Source organism: Eptesicus fuscus, chromosome 24 (genome assembly GCF_027574615.1).
Source record: "Eptesicus fuscus isolate TK198812 chromosome 24, DD_ASM_mEF_20220401, whole genome shotgun sequence".
NCBI lineage: Eukaryota > Metazoa > Chordata > Mammalia > Chiroptera > Vespertilionidae > Eptesicus > Eptesicus fuscus.
In genome coordinates, this window is record NC_072496.1 from 9,213,318 (window position 1) to 9,230,131 (window position 16,814).

The 16,814-nt window shown below is 51.4% G+C and overlaps 1 protein-coding gene across 1 annotated transcript in view; it reads right to left on the bottom strand.

Moving 5' to 3' along the window:
• TGFB2 (transforming growth factor beta 2) overlaps window positions 1-12,961 on the bottom strand; it is a 58,935-nt gene extending 45,974 nt beyond the window's left edge. The window contains exon 1 of the mRNA XM_008149823.3: window positions 12,616-12,961. Coding sequence (XP_008148045.1) covers window positions 12,616-12,961 — 346 coding nt within the window. The remainder of the gene's footprint in view (window positions 1-12,615) is intronic.
• Between the last annotated feature and the right edge of the window lie 3,853 nt (window positions 12,962-16,814).

Sequence of the window (16,814 nt, forward strand, 5' to 3'; positions counted from 1 at the left end):
TTAAGGACCAAGGGGTGTTGAACAACCGTTTTTCTTCTCTCGTTCCCTCCCCTTTTCTTTTCCAGAAAGCTACTGGTGGGCGGGGGGATCAGACAGTTCGCTCCTTAGTTAATAAGACAGTGAAATAAAACACACATTTAGAGGTGGACTGTAAAATAAAACTTATCTCACAAAAGAGAACCTGTTATTTTTCACGTGGCAGCTTCTAGCTAGGCACTCTGAGGCTTTCTGGGGAAAAAAAATAAATGTATAATCTCAATAGAATCAGTTTTGTTTTGTTTTTGAGGTTGTTTTGTTTTGCTTTGTTTCAGGAAATCCTAGCGTAGGCCACGTGACTAAGTCACCTTCTTCCTCGATTCTTAAGAAGCAAAGTTAAGCATGATAAATTGCAAAGCAGGTTACGCCGGGGAATCAGACTTCCAGGCGGGTGATAAACACATTTCTTTTGTCCCTATCTGGGACCTTTGCCCACACTTAGAATCCATATCATCCAAGCCTTCTCAGAGCCTCACACATGCAGAGTGAACCAAGGCCAGCATGACTGGTCCACGGCCCCTCTTTCTAAGCACGGGTCAAGGGCACCTCGGGCCACTGAGTCCTTCGGTGTCGGGCAACATCTAAATCCCAGTCTTTGCTGTGGTCTCCTTGCCCCGCATAAAGTAGGCACCCGGTAAGAGCCGGCTGAACTGATTCATGCTCCAAATCAGAAAGGAGTGAGACCTCTGGCTTCCGTGACCCCCTCCCGACCCCCCCCCCCCCCGGGCCTGACAGGTGGCACTGCCTCTGAGGGTCGGGGCTAAGTGGTGTGAGCCTGTGGCACGCTCCCAAGTCTTGACCCACGACAACCCATTTCTCATGCAACCCAGAAAGGACAACATGAAGGTCACACACAAGGGCAACAGCATACCTCTCCCACAGGCCTCCCCGCAGAACGTCAAAGGAAAGGGAGAAAACAAAAATCTCCTTTGCATTAATTGAGCAACTACTATGTGCCAGGAATAAGGACATAGATATAAATAAGACACACACACACACACACACACACACACACACACTAAAGGGGTCCCTCGACATTCTGGTCATATGGGTCAGCCCCTCCCGAGAGCATCCCTCCATGGGGGTCGGGAGGGGGTCAATATTTTTAATCACTCTGTAACCCCCTGGGACACACATCTCATACACCCCACCATCCATCCCATCACATCGGGCAGCCACTCCATCATAGGATTTCAAAGCGATTCGTGGGTGTTTCTCATAGCAACGGCTAACGGCACCATTCAGGGGCACCTTGGCAACGGATCAGCCACGAGGCCGCGTCTCACACGTCCACGTGGCCTCTGCCCTTTCCCCACAGGAGACAGACACTCGAGAGAAAGCCGATACGACTACGTGAAAGGAGGTATAAAGCAGAGGAGTGTACTCACCAAGGTACCCACAGAGCACCTGGGACTGCCGGGCACACAAGCTGCCCGCTGAGCCAGAGGGTGTTGTGACAACTGGGCAGACAGCTAGGAGTTTTAAAAAGCACAGTCATTAGCTATTTGACTGACGAGAAGGCCTCGCACAGAGCTATACAAAGACTCAACGTGGGAGAGGGACTCAGTGAACGTTCTGATCGCTTCCCCCCGGAAATACAAGGTCCCTGCTCCTCGGGGCCGGGGGATGCGACACTGAACACTTTCAGGGGGTCCTGATGTTCTGGGCCCAGCTTTTCGGCAGCCCTTCCCCGGCAGGCAGACTCCTGAATTCGACGTTCCCTCTAACACGTTCCCGTGTTAAAATAACAATGTACAATTTATATACCGAGATGTTAAAATAAATACCTTGACTTCTATTAAAGACGGCTAAGGGAAGGCCTTGACCTCCTTTGACGAAAGGCAGACTACCTATTAAGAATAAAAGCCTGTTTTTCATTTGGTTGGCCTAGATTTCGGGTTTCTTAAAACCACCTGTCATCATTTCTCACCCACACATGAGAACGCCTTCTCCAAAGAGTCAAATGTACACGTGTGTATTGGTCCGGGGATGCTTAGCTATGGTTGAAACATTTGGGGCTCCTTGGATGGGATAAAACGTATCTTCCATGATTATTTTTTTAAATATATTTGTATTGATTTCAGAGAGAGATAGAAACACCCATGATGAGAGAGAATCATTGATCGGCTGCCTCCTGCACGCCCCCCATGGGGATCGAGCCCGCAACCCGGGGCATGTGCCCTGACTGGGAATCGAACTATGACCTCCTAGTTCATAGGTCGATGCTCAACCACTGAGCCACACCGGCCGGGCCATGGTGGTTATTACATCCTGAAATTTGGAACTTTGCTTCCTTTGATGTAGCAGCAACTAGCTCTTGTATATGGCCCACCATATTCTTCTTAAAAAAAAAAAAAATGGAAGAGAAAACATTACTAAGGGTAGTCAAGTCCATTATAAAGAGAGGATTTTTGCCTGAGATGAGGTAGATCCTATAAACCTTGGGCCAAGTCACCTGATTTAGCCAGGCCCCAGTTTCTGTAAAATGAAGTGGACGTCATGGGACCCTTGAGGGTTATTAGGAGATTGAACTGAGAGGATATATTTAAAAGAGACTGAAAAATAAAATGTAGTCGAGGGATGTGATACATGAGTTGCCTAACCTACTGGCTAGATGAACCCCTGACTGCCTTCCAGGCTCAGCGTGACGATACTTCTCCCCTCGCTCGGGGCACAGCCTAGAAATCCACAACCCTTCCCTTCACCTGGGGCACATCTTCTAGAAATACCTGTCTCGATTCAGACCTGACCTGAGAACTGCTTTTGACAAAAGACAGCGGTGTATGGATTCCTCGTTTGTGTTTTCCAGATTTGTGCCTCTTATCTAACCTTCTTGAAAACTGGTAGGAAAGACTTTTCCCTGCCCAGGAACTTACCCTCGCCAGCATTCAGCAAACTCACAAGATCCCCAGCGACCTGTTTGCACACTTGGCAGATCCCACCTCCCAGGGGAGCCCTCGCTAAGGGGACCTGGGACCCTGGATGGATGATGACCCGCGTGGCAGGGAGGCGCCCACACCGAGGCCTCTGCAGCGCCCTGTGATCACAGGGTCTCGGATGCCCTTGCCAGCTGACACCTGTGCACATGTTCTCCCCAATAAGCAACCATGCTGTTTATTTTTAGAGCCTTCCCCAAAGTCCCCTGGGGGAGAAAATCCCCGCAGATAACCAGTCGGCAAAGACAGGAAGCTCCGCCGGGCACCAAGGCTTTGTCACAAGATTAGCAAGTCAGACAAAGCCTCCTCGCGCCCGCCTGACCTCTGGAAAGCGATGCGGAAAGCTGCCTTCCATGGCAAGCTCAGTTTCACCAGACAGGGGCAGAGTAGGGTGCAGCGTGTGCTTTCTCTTCCCACTGCGGTTCTGGGGGGATTTCACTCCTTTTCCTGGGAAATAGCACCTTCTTCAGGCCGGCGGAGGTTGCGGGACCATTCTATTCATGGGATCAGAATCCCTGAAGCCGTCCCAGGTCACCCAGGCCAAAGGAGGGCCTCGCAGGAACGAGGCAAGCTAACTGGCATCATTTGCCATTTCCAACATGCAGTGCTCACGTATGTACGTTTGGTTTCCTTTCTCTCTGCCATAAAGCTGCCCCATTCAAACATCTCTTTCACCCTAACTGGTTTGGCTCAGTGGCTAGAGCGTCAGCCTGCAGACTGAAGGGTCCCAGGTTCGATTCCGGTCAAGGGCCTGTACCTTGGTTGAGGGCACATACCCAGTAGGAGGTGTGCAGGAGGCAGCTGATGGATGTTTCTCTCTCATCGATGTTTCTGACTCTCTATCCCTCTCCCTTCCTCTCTGTAAAAAAATCAATAAAATATATTTAATTAAAAAAAAAAGAGTCAACCAATGAATGCATCAATAAGTGGAATGACAAATCGCTGCTTCTCTCTCTCTAATCAACACATACATTTTTAAAAGTGCTCCTAAACTCCATTTCAAATTCAATTCCTGCCGCAAACCCTCCACACACACCTCTCTCTGTCGATAGAATTCCATGAGTGGGCCCTACCATTTCCTCTCCACGCTCCACCACGATGAATTTGTACTCCGCTTAGAGACGGCCCAGCAAATGGTACTGAGGGAGGGCACACCGCTGATGCCAAATGCGCCATGCCTGGGGTCAGCGTGGCTCAAGACCCACCTTCTAGCATCTGAGGACTCAGGAACTCATGAAGTTAGGCAGGGGTCTAGCCACACAGCTTGGTTATGGATGGTGATGTTTGCTGACAGTGGAATCTTCTGAAATGTATCTCTCTCCAAGACAAACTAGCCCAGTCACCTCATGCTCACCAGCCCCGAGGAGGGGAAATGGTGGCCATTCAGGACTTGCTTCATGACCATTCAGACCAATGACTTCCATTCACACCCTCACCAACCCAAGGCTTGATCCCATGAGGAGGGACAAATGAATGACTGAGTGATTCTTCACATCGACATGATTTTTAACAGACATGTCTAAGGGTGACAGTGAGGTTTCCCAGCCTGAGGTGACAGCCAGAACGCGGCTCTGCTTCGGCCCAGGTACTGCCCCCAAGTCCGCGTTCTGGCATGTTCCATTCTCCGCTTCCCTCTCCTCAATTTCCAACGCCCAGATGCCACGCTGTGCGCCTGCCTGTGGGGACAGAGGTCCAGGGCCAGTCCCCTTACCAAAGCATCTGTTGTCAGCAGAGAAATGCCCTGTCTGTGATGCTCTTTCCTCCTTCTAAAGTAGACTCAGAGTGAGCCATTCACCTCCCCCCACCGCTTTGGCATTTCTCAGCCCGGATCTGAATTCTACGGGTTTCTGACAAAGAAATACAACGTCAATGGTGCTGTCATTTAGATGTCAAAGCAGATGTGAAGCTGAGGTTAAGTCCGTGGACAGGGAAATCAATGACCGGATAATAACAAAAGCCGAAGTGGAAAGAATGACAAAGTTATTGCTGTTCCGTGTGGTAGAGAGAGAATGATTGATCCCTAATGGATTTTTGTCTGAGAAGCGTTGAGTTAACGATGCTGAAATGAATCCCACGCTGAAAAATTAAGTTATGTTTCTCAGGAAAAGAAGTCCTAGTTATGGTTTGCCAACTATCAACTGTGCTCTTAGAATGCATTAACAAATACTGTCTTTATTAGATTTGCAAAGACCAGAGGACGTGTGGTCATCTCTGTGTCTTTCTCGATAACAAACTTTGCATTCTTGTCCCCAAGATGAAGTGACAAATATAGATGCTTGTGTGCTTGCGACAGTGACAGCCTGAAGTGATGGGTGAGCAGTTATGTGGGAGCCGGCTTGTCAGGCCAGATGTGACATCTGTCAGGGTGGAATGGTTCCGATGGTGGGGGGAGACCAGGGACAGAGCCAACGTCTATGTCACAGCAGTTTTCTTTGTCTTTCTGAAGACTGGGACGATGCTACAGATTTCCTGAAACAAACCACATCTCCCCAAAAAAGCAGTCTCCCTGACTTCTCTCAGAACCTCAATGCTCTTCCTCAGGATAGCCTGCTTCCTACTGGCCCCCATGTGGGCAGCAAGGAAGGCCCCTGGAGAGGGGGCCCCCTCCCGGTGGACAGGGACACGTGGGACAAGCTAATGTGAGAGCCAACAGCTGCACCCAGACGACTTCCAGAAGGTTCGGGCCTCGCAACATCCAGAAAGCTCTGTCCGCTGGCCTTAAGTTCCTGAAGTCGTTGGGGCTGAAGGAGCACCTGAGCCCCACATTCCTGACCCATCAAAGAGCTCGCTGGAGAGAATGGAGGGGGGTCCTGGTCCCAAAGAAGTTTCCTCAGCACCATGAGGCCGTCCAGCCACCTACCATGGCGAGTCCAAGAAACTCAACTCCTCACCAACCCAGCGTCGTCATGTTTTCGAAGACGTTTGCGGTCTAACCTAAGAAGGCTTCATTCTCAAGGGCTTCTTAGATGTCTCGCTAGCCCTGCCAGTCCCTAATTCCAGCCCCTTCGGTGGCAAAGGTCACCTCAGAAACAATCCAAGCGTGCAAAGGCAACAGATCCACTGAGTGGAACCTATCAGATGAAGGTCCCGAGACATCCCAGGCTAATGGGAGTGGCTTCTAGAACTTCCATTTCTGATCACGTTTTAGTATGTCGAAAATACCTCTCTTCCTGTCTCACAGTCAATGGCACGTCAGAGTGAATTGTCAGTGATGTTTCCTTCTTAGTGGTACATACCATAATGGTGGCCCTTAAAACCCATGGTGTCTGAGATGCAATGAGTTATGGCTGCCGTGCAACGTGGGCCTACAAGGGCCAGAAACAGAGCCAGGTGCTCTCCGCCCCTGTCCTCCTCCATCTCTTGCAGCCCTAGGCCAGCCTCTTCTTCAAGGTCAAAGGTGAAGAAGCTGAGCCTGGCCCAGGGAAGCTGACTGTCATCGATGCAGATAGTCCAGAGGCGTGAACACCAAGAAGCATTCAGGGACGGTGGGGAAGAGGTCAAGGGGGTGTGTCACGCAACAGTGGGGGCCCCCAAGCCGCCCCAGGAAGCAAGGTGGTGGCCACACCACAGTACAGTCACCACCCACTTCCGGATGAGAGAGGCCAGAAGAGAAACAAAGTCAAAGGCAACAACAAGAACAACAAACAACAACAACAAACAACACCCGGTTCGTGGCTGTCGCCTGATCGGAACGTCTCCAATCTCTCCCAAACACGGACAGAAGCGAGCTTCGCAGTCTAAACAAACCCATCAAAGAATCCCTCGTCTGGGATTCAACTGAAAACGCCCGGGGAACACGGGATTCCTAGGTTTAAAAAAAAAAAATTTTAAAAATGATCCGGGTTTAAAGAATATTGGAAAAGAAACGCACACCATATGGCTTCAGAATGACAATGGAAACGTTTGTTTATCTCTGGCCAGAGGCACATTTCGTCAAGCTGCTCCGGATCGAAGGAACGGAACCCACCCTCCCTCCGGCTGAAGGGCTGCCGAAGGAGAGCGAGCACATCTGGCGAGTCCGCGTCCCCTCCAGCATCCCTCAGCACCGGAAATGCTCCATCAAGACAGATGCAGGGGCCGTTTCCAGCCTGTTCCACGCAGGGCCTTGGCTTGCCGTTCACCTTCCTACTAAACATACAAGGGGACTGGAGGGGGGTGACAGGGGGAGGCGGGGGTGCTGACCAGAGTCCCAACTCCATGGTTGGCCTGCATGTCTCTCCCAGGGCCAGGTTCCTCCACGAACCTTCTAAGAATGCAGCCTGGCCCTAGCCAGTGTGGCTCAGTGAAGAGAGCATCGCGGGGTGACAGGGGGAGGGGGGGTGCTGACCAGAGTCCCAACTCCATGGTTGGCCTGCATGTCTCTCCCAGGGCCAGGTTCCTCCACGAACCTTCTAAGAATGCAGCCTGGCCCTAGCCAGTGTGGCTCAGTGGAGAGAGCATCGGCCTGCAGACTGAAGGGTCCCAGGTTCGATTCCGGTCAAGGGCACATGCCCGGGTTGCGGGCTCGATTCCCACTAGGGGGCGTGCAGGAGGCAGGTCATCAAGGATTCTCTGTCACCATGGGTGTTTCTCTCTCTCCCTCTCCCTTCCTCCCTGAAATCAATAAAAATATATTTAAAAATAAGTAAATAATCAAAATGCAGCCTGAAGCATGTTGTCACCTCTGGGCGAAGGCCTGGGGGTCAGCGACCTCCTCGGTTCTAACCCAGATCTGATGGTGGATGGACACTGAGTCACTAGCCCTCTTTCCCCATCTCCGTTTCCTCTAGGAAAGCCCATCTGTCATTCCTTGGTATCTTTATAGGGAAGATGCTGCCGTCAGCTTACATCAGCGCTTTGGCACCAGACAGAAGCCATCCTTCGAAAGGTGCAGCTCCGGCAGTCGCCCCCAGAGGTCGCTGTGGAGACACAGGGCTGGGAGTCCCTCTGGGAGGTCAAGGGGGTCCCCACCTGGCCCCTCTGGCTCCAAAGCCCAGCCTCCCTGGTGGTGAGGAGGCTGGCCTCACTTGGCAGCAAAGACTTGCCCAACGGCTTCAGCTATAAACAGTATATTTCTTTGAGGGTTTTTTCTAGTCCTTGAAAAGTCAAAGAAAAAAACAGAGAGGAAAAGAAAAAACAGAGAGGAAATCCTGACAGAGTATGTGGCCTAAGTTAAATGTAACCACAATTAGGCACTAGAGTTAGTACAAGCGATGATGCAATAACAATGAAGGAATTAAAGTGGGTCTGTTGTTTATTAATAACTCAGCCATTGTGGAAGTCAAAGGGTTCAAGTCTGCCTTTGATCTCTTTTTTTTCCCCCCCTCTCTCTCTCTCCTTCCCTCTCTCTTTCGCTCTCTGTTTCTCTCGCACATCCACACACAGAGAATCTTAAAAAATAAAAATCCCTGAACATCAAGCAAAAAATACTACTATGTTCCAGCAACTGCTAATATTTTCCTTCCCTGGGCAACTGGCCCGCAGTCCAGCAACTTGTGCACAGCAAGCCCTGTCCCTGAATAGAACCGTCAGCCGCCCTTCCCCCAGAACACAGCGCTTTAGGGGTAATCCCTTCTACGCGCCACGAGTTCCCTTGGAAAACGACAGGGGAAATAGAAAAGGACATTGTTTTGGCATCAAATGTTTAACATTCATGTGAAAACAATGGCCGAAGAAACCTCGCTGTGATGTTTCGGGCTGTATATTTTAGTTTATCTCATTCAATAGGATTGAATAAACCAACACGATTATTTATTTTCTTCGGTTGCCTGGCTTGGCGAATCCACTCTTCATTAACATGCGCTGTTTATTTTCCTTGCAAGGGAACTCCAAGATAATTTCTCACTTCTCTTTGTCCTGACTGATACCACTTGCTGACCCAAGTTACTGAGGGGTGGGGCCACGCCAGGCCTCAGGCTCAATGAATGGGAAGTTCAGATGTCTAATTTAGGTGTTTATCACCATCGTAAGAAAGCACAGACTGTACCAAATGGTCCGATTTCATGCTCCTATTTAATGAAGGCAACTTTCTGATTATCTTTCTATTCAAGGCTCTCATTTTAATGTCCTTTTGATTATAAAGATATTTTATTTTTTAGGTGATTACTTTTAACATAGGACTACTGGCAGAATTCAGTAACCCCAAGTAAATATCGGGAATCGGGGCTTCTCAATGTTGGCATGCCTGATTCTTTGGGCTGGATAATTCTTTGATACATGGGAGGGGCTCAGCTGTGGGTGTTCTAGGGTGCTTAGCCAAATCCCCAGCCTTCCCCACTAAACACCCCTCCACTCCCAGTCAGGACAATCAAAAATGTCAGATGCATCCTGGGTGGGGGCGGGGTGTGTGTGTGTGTGTGTGTGTGTGTGTAAGTGTAATCACCACAGTTAGAATCACAAGTGCCTGATTAGTTAGAATGAAAGAGGGAGAGGAAAGAGAGAAAATGAAACGTTTTGTCTCTTCCTTTTTAGGTTTGTCCAAGCCTCTCCAGATTTTAAACTGTCCATCATTTGACATGTCCTCTGGTTAAGGATGTTACTCTCACTAAATCTCTAAAGACTTGTGCAGGGTCTTTTGAATAGATGTGCCTTGAACTTCAAATAAGATTGTCCAAAGGACCCAGAAATCCACCAATTCCCACTGGGTAAACGATCGGTAAACCTAAGCCTAACTCCACTTTGAGCCTTAAACTAACAGCATGTGAGAAGATCAATATGAATAAATTCAAAACGAATCAGACCCCTTCTCTAACTGTTGACACAGTATTATTTATATCCCCTAAATACCTTTCTTGACTAAAATTCGCCCGAGAAAACTGGCAACTGGCCAGTTCTATTCATATTTACTGTATTTATATAGTACGCCGGGCCAAGGATAATATTTAAGACAAAATATGCCTGGAGGCATATACAATATCTCTCATATTTTTACTTTGAAATGTCCACGTTGCTAAAAATATTGAGTCTGAACCGTATAAAATGCGCCGCGAAGGGCGATCAGCGATCTGAAATGATATATGGCTCGTTGAGTATAATTAGAGCATATTTGTAATATTTGAGCCGGAGTCACTCCCTGAACGCTAATAAGTTGGGGGTAAAAAAAAAAAAATGAACCAGTGATCTTTCCCATGCCTTGGGCTCTGAGGCTCCTGACCCTCACCGATGTCCCTGCAAGCTACGACAGGCACCCTCCCTCCGGCAGCCACCGAGCCAGTCCTAAAGGGGGAACGCTGGTAAGGAAGTTAGGGCTGTACTTTCAATTTGCTGTTTCAGAATATGGTGGAGTGCTTTTCTCTTCTCTCCCCCCTCCCTCCTTTTTTTTTTTTTTTTTTTTTTTGGAAGGGTGTACTCTATTCCAGTATAACTCGAAAGTGCTGGAAAATCAGTTAACCTACTTTCCGTGAAATGGTCCACAGTCCTTACACAGTAGGACGCAGTCTGCTGTGCGTCTCTGTCCCTCCATGTGCTTTCAACAGACAGGCTTTTAGACGCCTGTATGTTGGTATGAAACACCGACGGTTTATTTTGAAAATGCTGGACCTCGGAGAGGTTTTCATTATCTTTGGTGGCTCCACGTGGGGTGGGGAAAGAGTTTCCACTTGCTGATCTCAGCTGCCCTATCTGGGATCCTGACTCTGTGAGAATTTCTCCACGTTGCTGATGGCCATGACCCCCGGGGCGGATCCCCTCAGCCCTCTGGACCGGGAGACGCTGGAGAGAACAGGGCATGAACGCCCTCATGGGTGACCTGCTCTCTCCAACACCTCTCTCCTGAGGGATGCAACCTCCTCTGTGCAAAGCGCTGGCGATGCATCGGAGATTTTGCAGATAAACACACTCCTGGGATGACATATTCAGGTGCTACCTAACACCCTGGCCCGGCTGCCCTAACAGAACCACGCACGTGCAGGAGACAGCAAACTGACTCAGCCCCGGGTTCGTCTCAATGGCTTTGGATTCCTGACAATGAACCTTCTTGCCTAATATCGCCTTGGCTCCACCCCAGACCCAGAGCTTCGCTCCCCGCAGGGAATAAGCAGGGTGGAGTGTATTTATCACCATCATCACAATAATAAAACCCTCCCGCCGGCCAGGATCCCCTGCAGGAGGAGATGTAGCAAAAGAAAGGTCCCCGGGGAAGACTGGGGTTAGGTCCACCGGCTCACGTGTTGAGACCCTCAAGTAGGAGACAGGGCGAGTCACAGAGCTGAGACTTGTCAAAACGAACAAGAAGTATTCAAAAAGGAAAGCTCCGCCCTATCAGTAGAACCTCCGGGATCAAACGGACCCAGAGGGCCATATTATCGATTTAGGAAAGACACAGAGATTCCATAAGGCAGCCAGCCAGGATATAGGGCACGGGAAGGGGTGGAGAGAAATGGGCAACCAATGGAAAGTTTACAACTTGGGGTTTGGACTACGCCAATATCGAAGCTTTTTTTTTTTTTTCTTTCTTTCTTTCTTTTTCTTTTTCTTCTTCCTGGTATTTAACCCTCTCAGGTAGCACTTCTTTTTTCCTTTCTTTTCAGAATGGGGAACTAATTCTAAGCAGACTGTCCTTTTCTCTACCCCTCTACCCCCCACCCCCAAGGAACTCCCCAATAAATCACTCGGCTCCCATTGCTACTGTATGCCAGCTGGCTAGGAGGAGGCTGCCCTCCGAGAAACAGGTTTACAGGAAGCAAATGGGCTGCCTTCTCCTGGCTCTGAGGCTCCCCAGGAGGGCGGCCCAAGTCCCCGCAGGAGCTCAGGGCTCCCCAGGGATACAGATAAACGCATAAGAAAGGCGATTTGGCTACCCCGCGAACTTCGCGAGGCAGGGTTGAGTAGATTCTGGAAAATAACGTGCAAGTCAACCAACCCCCTTTCCGCACCAAGTCAGACACCAAGCTGCCCTGGCCACCGCTCCAGGTGACTTCAAAGCCGGGGGGACGGGGGGGGGGGGGGGGGGGGGGGGGGAGAGGGGGGGCTGGGCACCAGCCGGCCTTTGGGGATGTAAACACCTGGCGGTGGCCACAGGCTCCAGAACCGGGGGCTGGTTAGGAGGTAGGTGTTTTGGAAGGGTTTTTTCACCAAATCGGGTTGGTCTTGGCGTTGGGAGCTGGGGACAATGGGGAGGCTTGGGGGAGCCCGTTGGATAGGTCGGCGGGGGGCGAGGGGCGCGCGGGGCGCCTTCCCTTCCGGAGAGGCTAGCTCCGAGCCACTTTTTTTTTTTAACCCTTCCTGCACCAGGCCATCGGGGCCCAGAAAAGAAACCCACCAGGATTCCCCTGCTGACCTCGGCCCCGGGGAGCGCCTCTCGGGGGGACAGGGGGGAGCCCAGCCAAGAATCTCAGGGGCGAGAAAAAGAGAAGAACGCCTTAGAGAGGAGGAGGGCTCTGGGGGCGGGGGTGGGGGGGTGGGGGGGAGAGACATGGAGAAAATACAGTGAAAAGGCAACGTTTTCCAGCCTCAGGTTCTTACGCCCTGGGGTGGAAGGGGCGTGAGCGGGGACGAGGGGCTGGAGACCGAAAGACGCAGCGGGGACGCGGGGACGCGGGGAAGGGCGATCCCTGGCGCGGTGGCCCCGCGTTTGGGGAGCCTCGGGCAGCTAAGCCTCGGAGAATGGAAACAAACAAACAAAAACAAAAACAAAACAACAACAACCAAACAGAGCGGTACTTACTTTCCGAGGGGAAAAAGGGCGGCATGTCGATCTTGTACACCTCCTTGGCGTAATACTCCTCGTCGCTGCGCTCCCGCTCGCAGGCGGCCGCCCGGCGGCTGGCCTTCTCCTGGAGCAAGTCCCTGGTGCTGTTGTAGATGGAAATGACCTCCGGGGGCACGTCCTCGGGCTCGGGGTAGTCTTCCGGGGGGCTGGTGAGCTTCAGCTTGCTGAGGATCTGCCCGCGGATCGCCTCGATCCTCTTGCGCATGAACTGGTCCATGTCGAGGGTGCTGCACGTCGACAGGCTGAGCGCGGCCGGCACCCAGTGCAGCAGCAGGAACGCGCGCAGCACACAGTAGTGCATTTTTTTTTTTAAAGGTGGAAAAAGTTTTTTTTTTTCCCTTAAAAAAAGTTTTAAAAAATGGTACCAAAAAAATAATAATAATAATAGAGGAAAAAAGAAAGAAATGGAAAAAGAAACCAACCAATCTGAAAATACAGGTCAGGTAGATTGTTTTTTTTTTTAATGCGAAACTTTTGCTAACAATCGAGTCACTGTCCAATAGAGAGAGAGAGGAGATTAAAAAAAAAGGGGTATCTTGCTCGAGAATTCCTTTCCGAAGAAAAGGCCAGTCGTTCCCAAAGTGGAAATAGTAATATGCGATGGGCAAAGGGAACCCTCACTTGGGGCGGGGGGAGTTAGAAAAAGTTTCCTTGGAGCGACGAGCTGGGGGGGGAAGCGAGGCGAGTGGCTATGAGGCAGAAGTGAGTGTAGGAGGAGGAGGACACGGAGTTCAGTGTGTCAGTTTCGGGTGCGGAGTGGCGGATCTGAACTCGGCTCCTGCGGCCAAGAGGGAAGAGATGAAAAGGTCCCGGCTGGCAGCTGCGGGCGGGCGGGCAGGCGGGCGGGGCGCCGGGCGCGCAGCGGGGTCCGTGCGGCGCTAAGGGATGTGCTTAACGCAGGAGAGGCGCGGCCCCCGGGTCCACTGCGGCGCTAGGAGCAGGAGCAGGCAGCTCGGAGCGGAGGAGCGCACACGTGTGTGCGTGTGCGTGTGAGTGAGTGTGTGTGCGTGCGTGTGTGTGTGTGTGTCTGTGCGCGTGTGCGCGCGCGGGGGCCGAGCCTGGAGCCTGGCGCGCCGCGGGGAGGCGGCCGCGCTGCGCTCGGGAGCTCGGGACGCGCTCGGATCCGGCGGCGGCCGCAGCGGCTGCCGAAGCGGCGAGGACCCTGCTCCCCGAGCCGCGCGCGGGGGCCTCCACCCCGGCCGGAGCGCGCCGACCCGCCCGGTTACTCCACGTTGCTGCCGCCGCCGCCGCCGCTGGCAGGCGCGTCCAGCCTCCAGCGCCCTCCTTCTCCTGCTCCTCCTTCTGCGCTCGCTCCAAACGCCAACCAGGCAGCCGACGACCGGCCGGCGGCCGCCGCCGTGGCTCCCAGCCCCCGGGCCCGCTGGCGGGGCAGTTTTATTCCTAAGGGGGCTGCGCGGGGCTGCCCTGGGACGCCCACCCTTGCCCGCCTCTCCTGGCGTCTCTGCCCCTCGGGCTTTCTCGCTTAGGGGAGGTGGGCACTTGGCACCCTGGAGTCCACCCTCCTCCTTTCTCCTCTCTGCATCCAGGCAGCCCCTCGGCCGGATCCCGAATGGCTGCCTAGACCGTTATACTAGGCTCTCCATCCCTTTCCTCCTCCACTTGCTCCCCTTCTTCTCTCTCTCTCTCTCTCTCTCTCTCTCTCTCTCTCTCTCTCTCTCTCTCTCGGAGCTTCTGGAGCTCCTCTGCAAGCGAACCCTCTGCTGCCAGCAGATAACATCACGGTCTTGCCTGGGAGCAGAGATTTATAAGTTCCCTCTGCACCACGTGTTTGCCTTCAACAAAGTGACGTGCTAGGATTACAGTCAGAAGTCCTCTCCGCGCTGAGACCTGAGCTCGCCCTGAGCGGCCGAGGGGTGGGTGTGTGCGCGCGCGGGGAGGGGAGGGGGGGAGAGGGAGGAAGGGGGAGTGTGCGCCCTGACAACCGTGATTTACGGTATTTACTGGATAGAGTCACTTTGCACGGGGGCTGCTGAGGGACGCGCTAGCAAGCCTCCCGGTTCTGAGTGAGTGGGGCTCCCTCACAGCCTCCCAAATGGAATCGCTTGCTCCAGCGTGGAAGGGTTCCCTCCTGTAGTGTGTACACACACACACACACACACACACACGAGCATCACTCTGGGCCAGGCCAGCCCCTGAGACATGCCTTTCCATCTAAGAGTCCCCTCCTACTTTATCTATTTATTTATTAGTGGAATCCGTTTCTGCTGTTCCCTGATACTATTTTATTTTTAAAAATATGTTTTTATTGATGTCAGAGAGGAAGGGAGAGGGAGAGGGAGATAAGAGACATCCATGATGCCATAGAAACATGGATCGGCTGCCTCCTGCACGCCCCCTCCTGGGGATGGAGCCCACAACCTGGGGGCATGTGCCCTGACCAGGAATTGAACCATGACCTCCTGGTGCATACCTAACACCATGCTAAGGCCCGTATCCTAAAGCACAATGATTTTATAGTTGATTACAGTCTAGCTAGCCCTCCATGGGACTGGGAACTGCTGGGAGCAGACCACCATCATTTTTTTTTTTTTCATCTAAAGAATGAAGCCTATTTGTTCGTTTCACTGTTGGAATGAATGGCTGTCTCTTTAAGGTGCTGCCTAAGCCACTTCCTCACAGGGCTTTCTCCTCATCTTCTTCTCCGGCTCGACATTCGCATCCAGGACGCTGAGCGTGGCCCGTGTCTCCCGTGTCCATCACACATCACTTGACATGTTCTCTTTCGACGCAGCCCCAATGGGACGAACACAAGGCGCGCTCCTGCCACTGTTTACTTTTCCCCTCTCCTTTATGTCACCTTTCGTCGCTCCAAGTCAACATTTGCATTTCGGCACGACTGTGGCCATACTGACTAGACCCGTGGTCGGCAAACTGCGGCTCGCGAGCCACATGCGGCTCTTTGGCCCCTTGAGTGTGGCTCTTCCGCAAAATACCACGGCCTGGGCGAGTCTATGTTGAAGAAGTGGCGTTAGAAGAAGTTTAGGTTTAAACAATGTGGCTCTCCAAAGAAATTTCAATCGTTGTCCTGTTGATATTTGGCTCTGTGGACTCATGAGTTTGCCGACCACTGGACTAGACGGATGATGTACCCTGGAAAGTCTGTTGAGTGTTCCCCCAAACTCAGTGCCTCTGTATGATTCCCTAGGTAGGTGTTCCTTTTATTCTAGGAAGGCGACAAGGAACTGTCTCTAACTTCTGAAATTGACACTTTACCTGTATAGGGGGCCCGTATTATTAGTAAACAGACGGCTGAATAGATGTAGTAACAATAGCTAACATATTAGTAAGATAGAGAGATCGATGTATGTGGACATTTAATCTGCACAACAACCCCAAAGGACATAGTATTATCGTCATCAGCAGTCTTCTGCAGATGAGAAGGCTGTAGTCCAGAGAAGCTAAGTACCTAGTTCAAGGCCATAGTAAGTGGCAGAGCTGGAGTCTGCAGAGAGCATTCGTTGTCTATGTCCTTACCCACTAGTAACTTCCAAGACCTACCCGAATAAGTCTTATAAACGTGGGTTTTATGGTGATGCCCGTTTGGGACACACTGGGTACTCTGTTACAGACTCACGATCCCCATCATTATGCTAAAGGCTCTGAGAAATTCAACTCTTTTAACCTACATTCAACTCTTTTAACCCAGCATGTTCCAAACCCCCTTGAACATGAAAATCCGCCCCCCTCCCATTAATACACAGTGGAAAACTCTGGCATAAAGGAATTGTTTCAACCCACTTCTGAATAATTCTGAAAGTTACATATAAATCAGCATCAGTGGGTGCCTTTCCTTTAAAAAAATATATATATATGCATATATATATTTATATATAATATATTTTTTATTAATTTCAGAGAGGAAGGGAGAGGGAGAAAGAGATAGAAACATCAATGATGAGAGGGAATCATTGATTGGCTGCCTCCTGCACGCCCCACACTGGGGATCGAGCCTGCAACCCAGGCTTGTGCCCTTGACCGGAATCGAGCCTGGGACCCTTCAGTCCGCAGGCCAATGCTCTATCCACTGAGCCAAACTGGCTAGGGTGGTGCCTTTCCTTGAGGCTCAATGGAAGCAGCTTGAAAGGAGTTAGACAAACGGCCAGCACCCCAACAGCCAAAGCAAAAATATACTC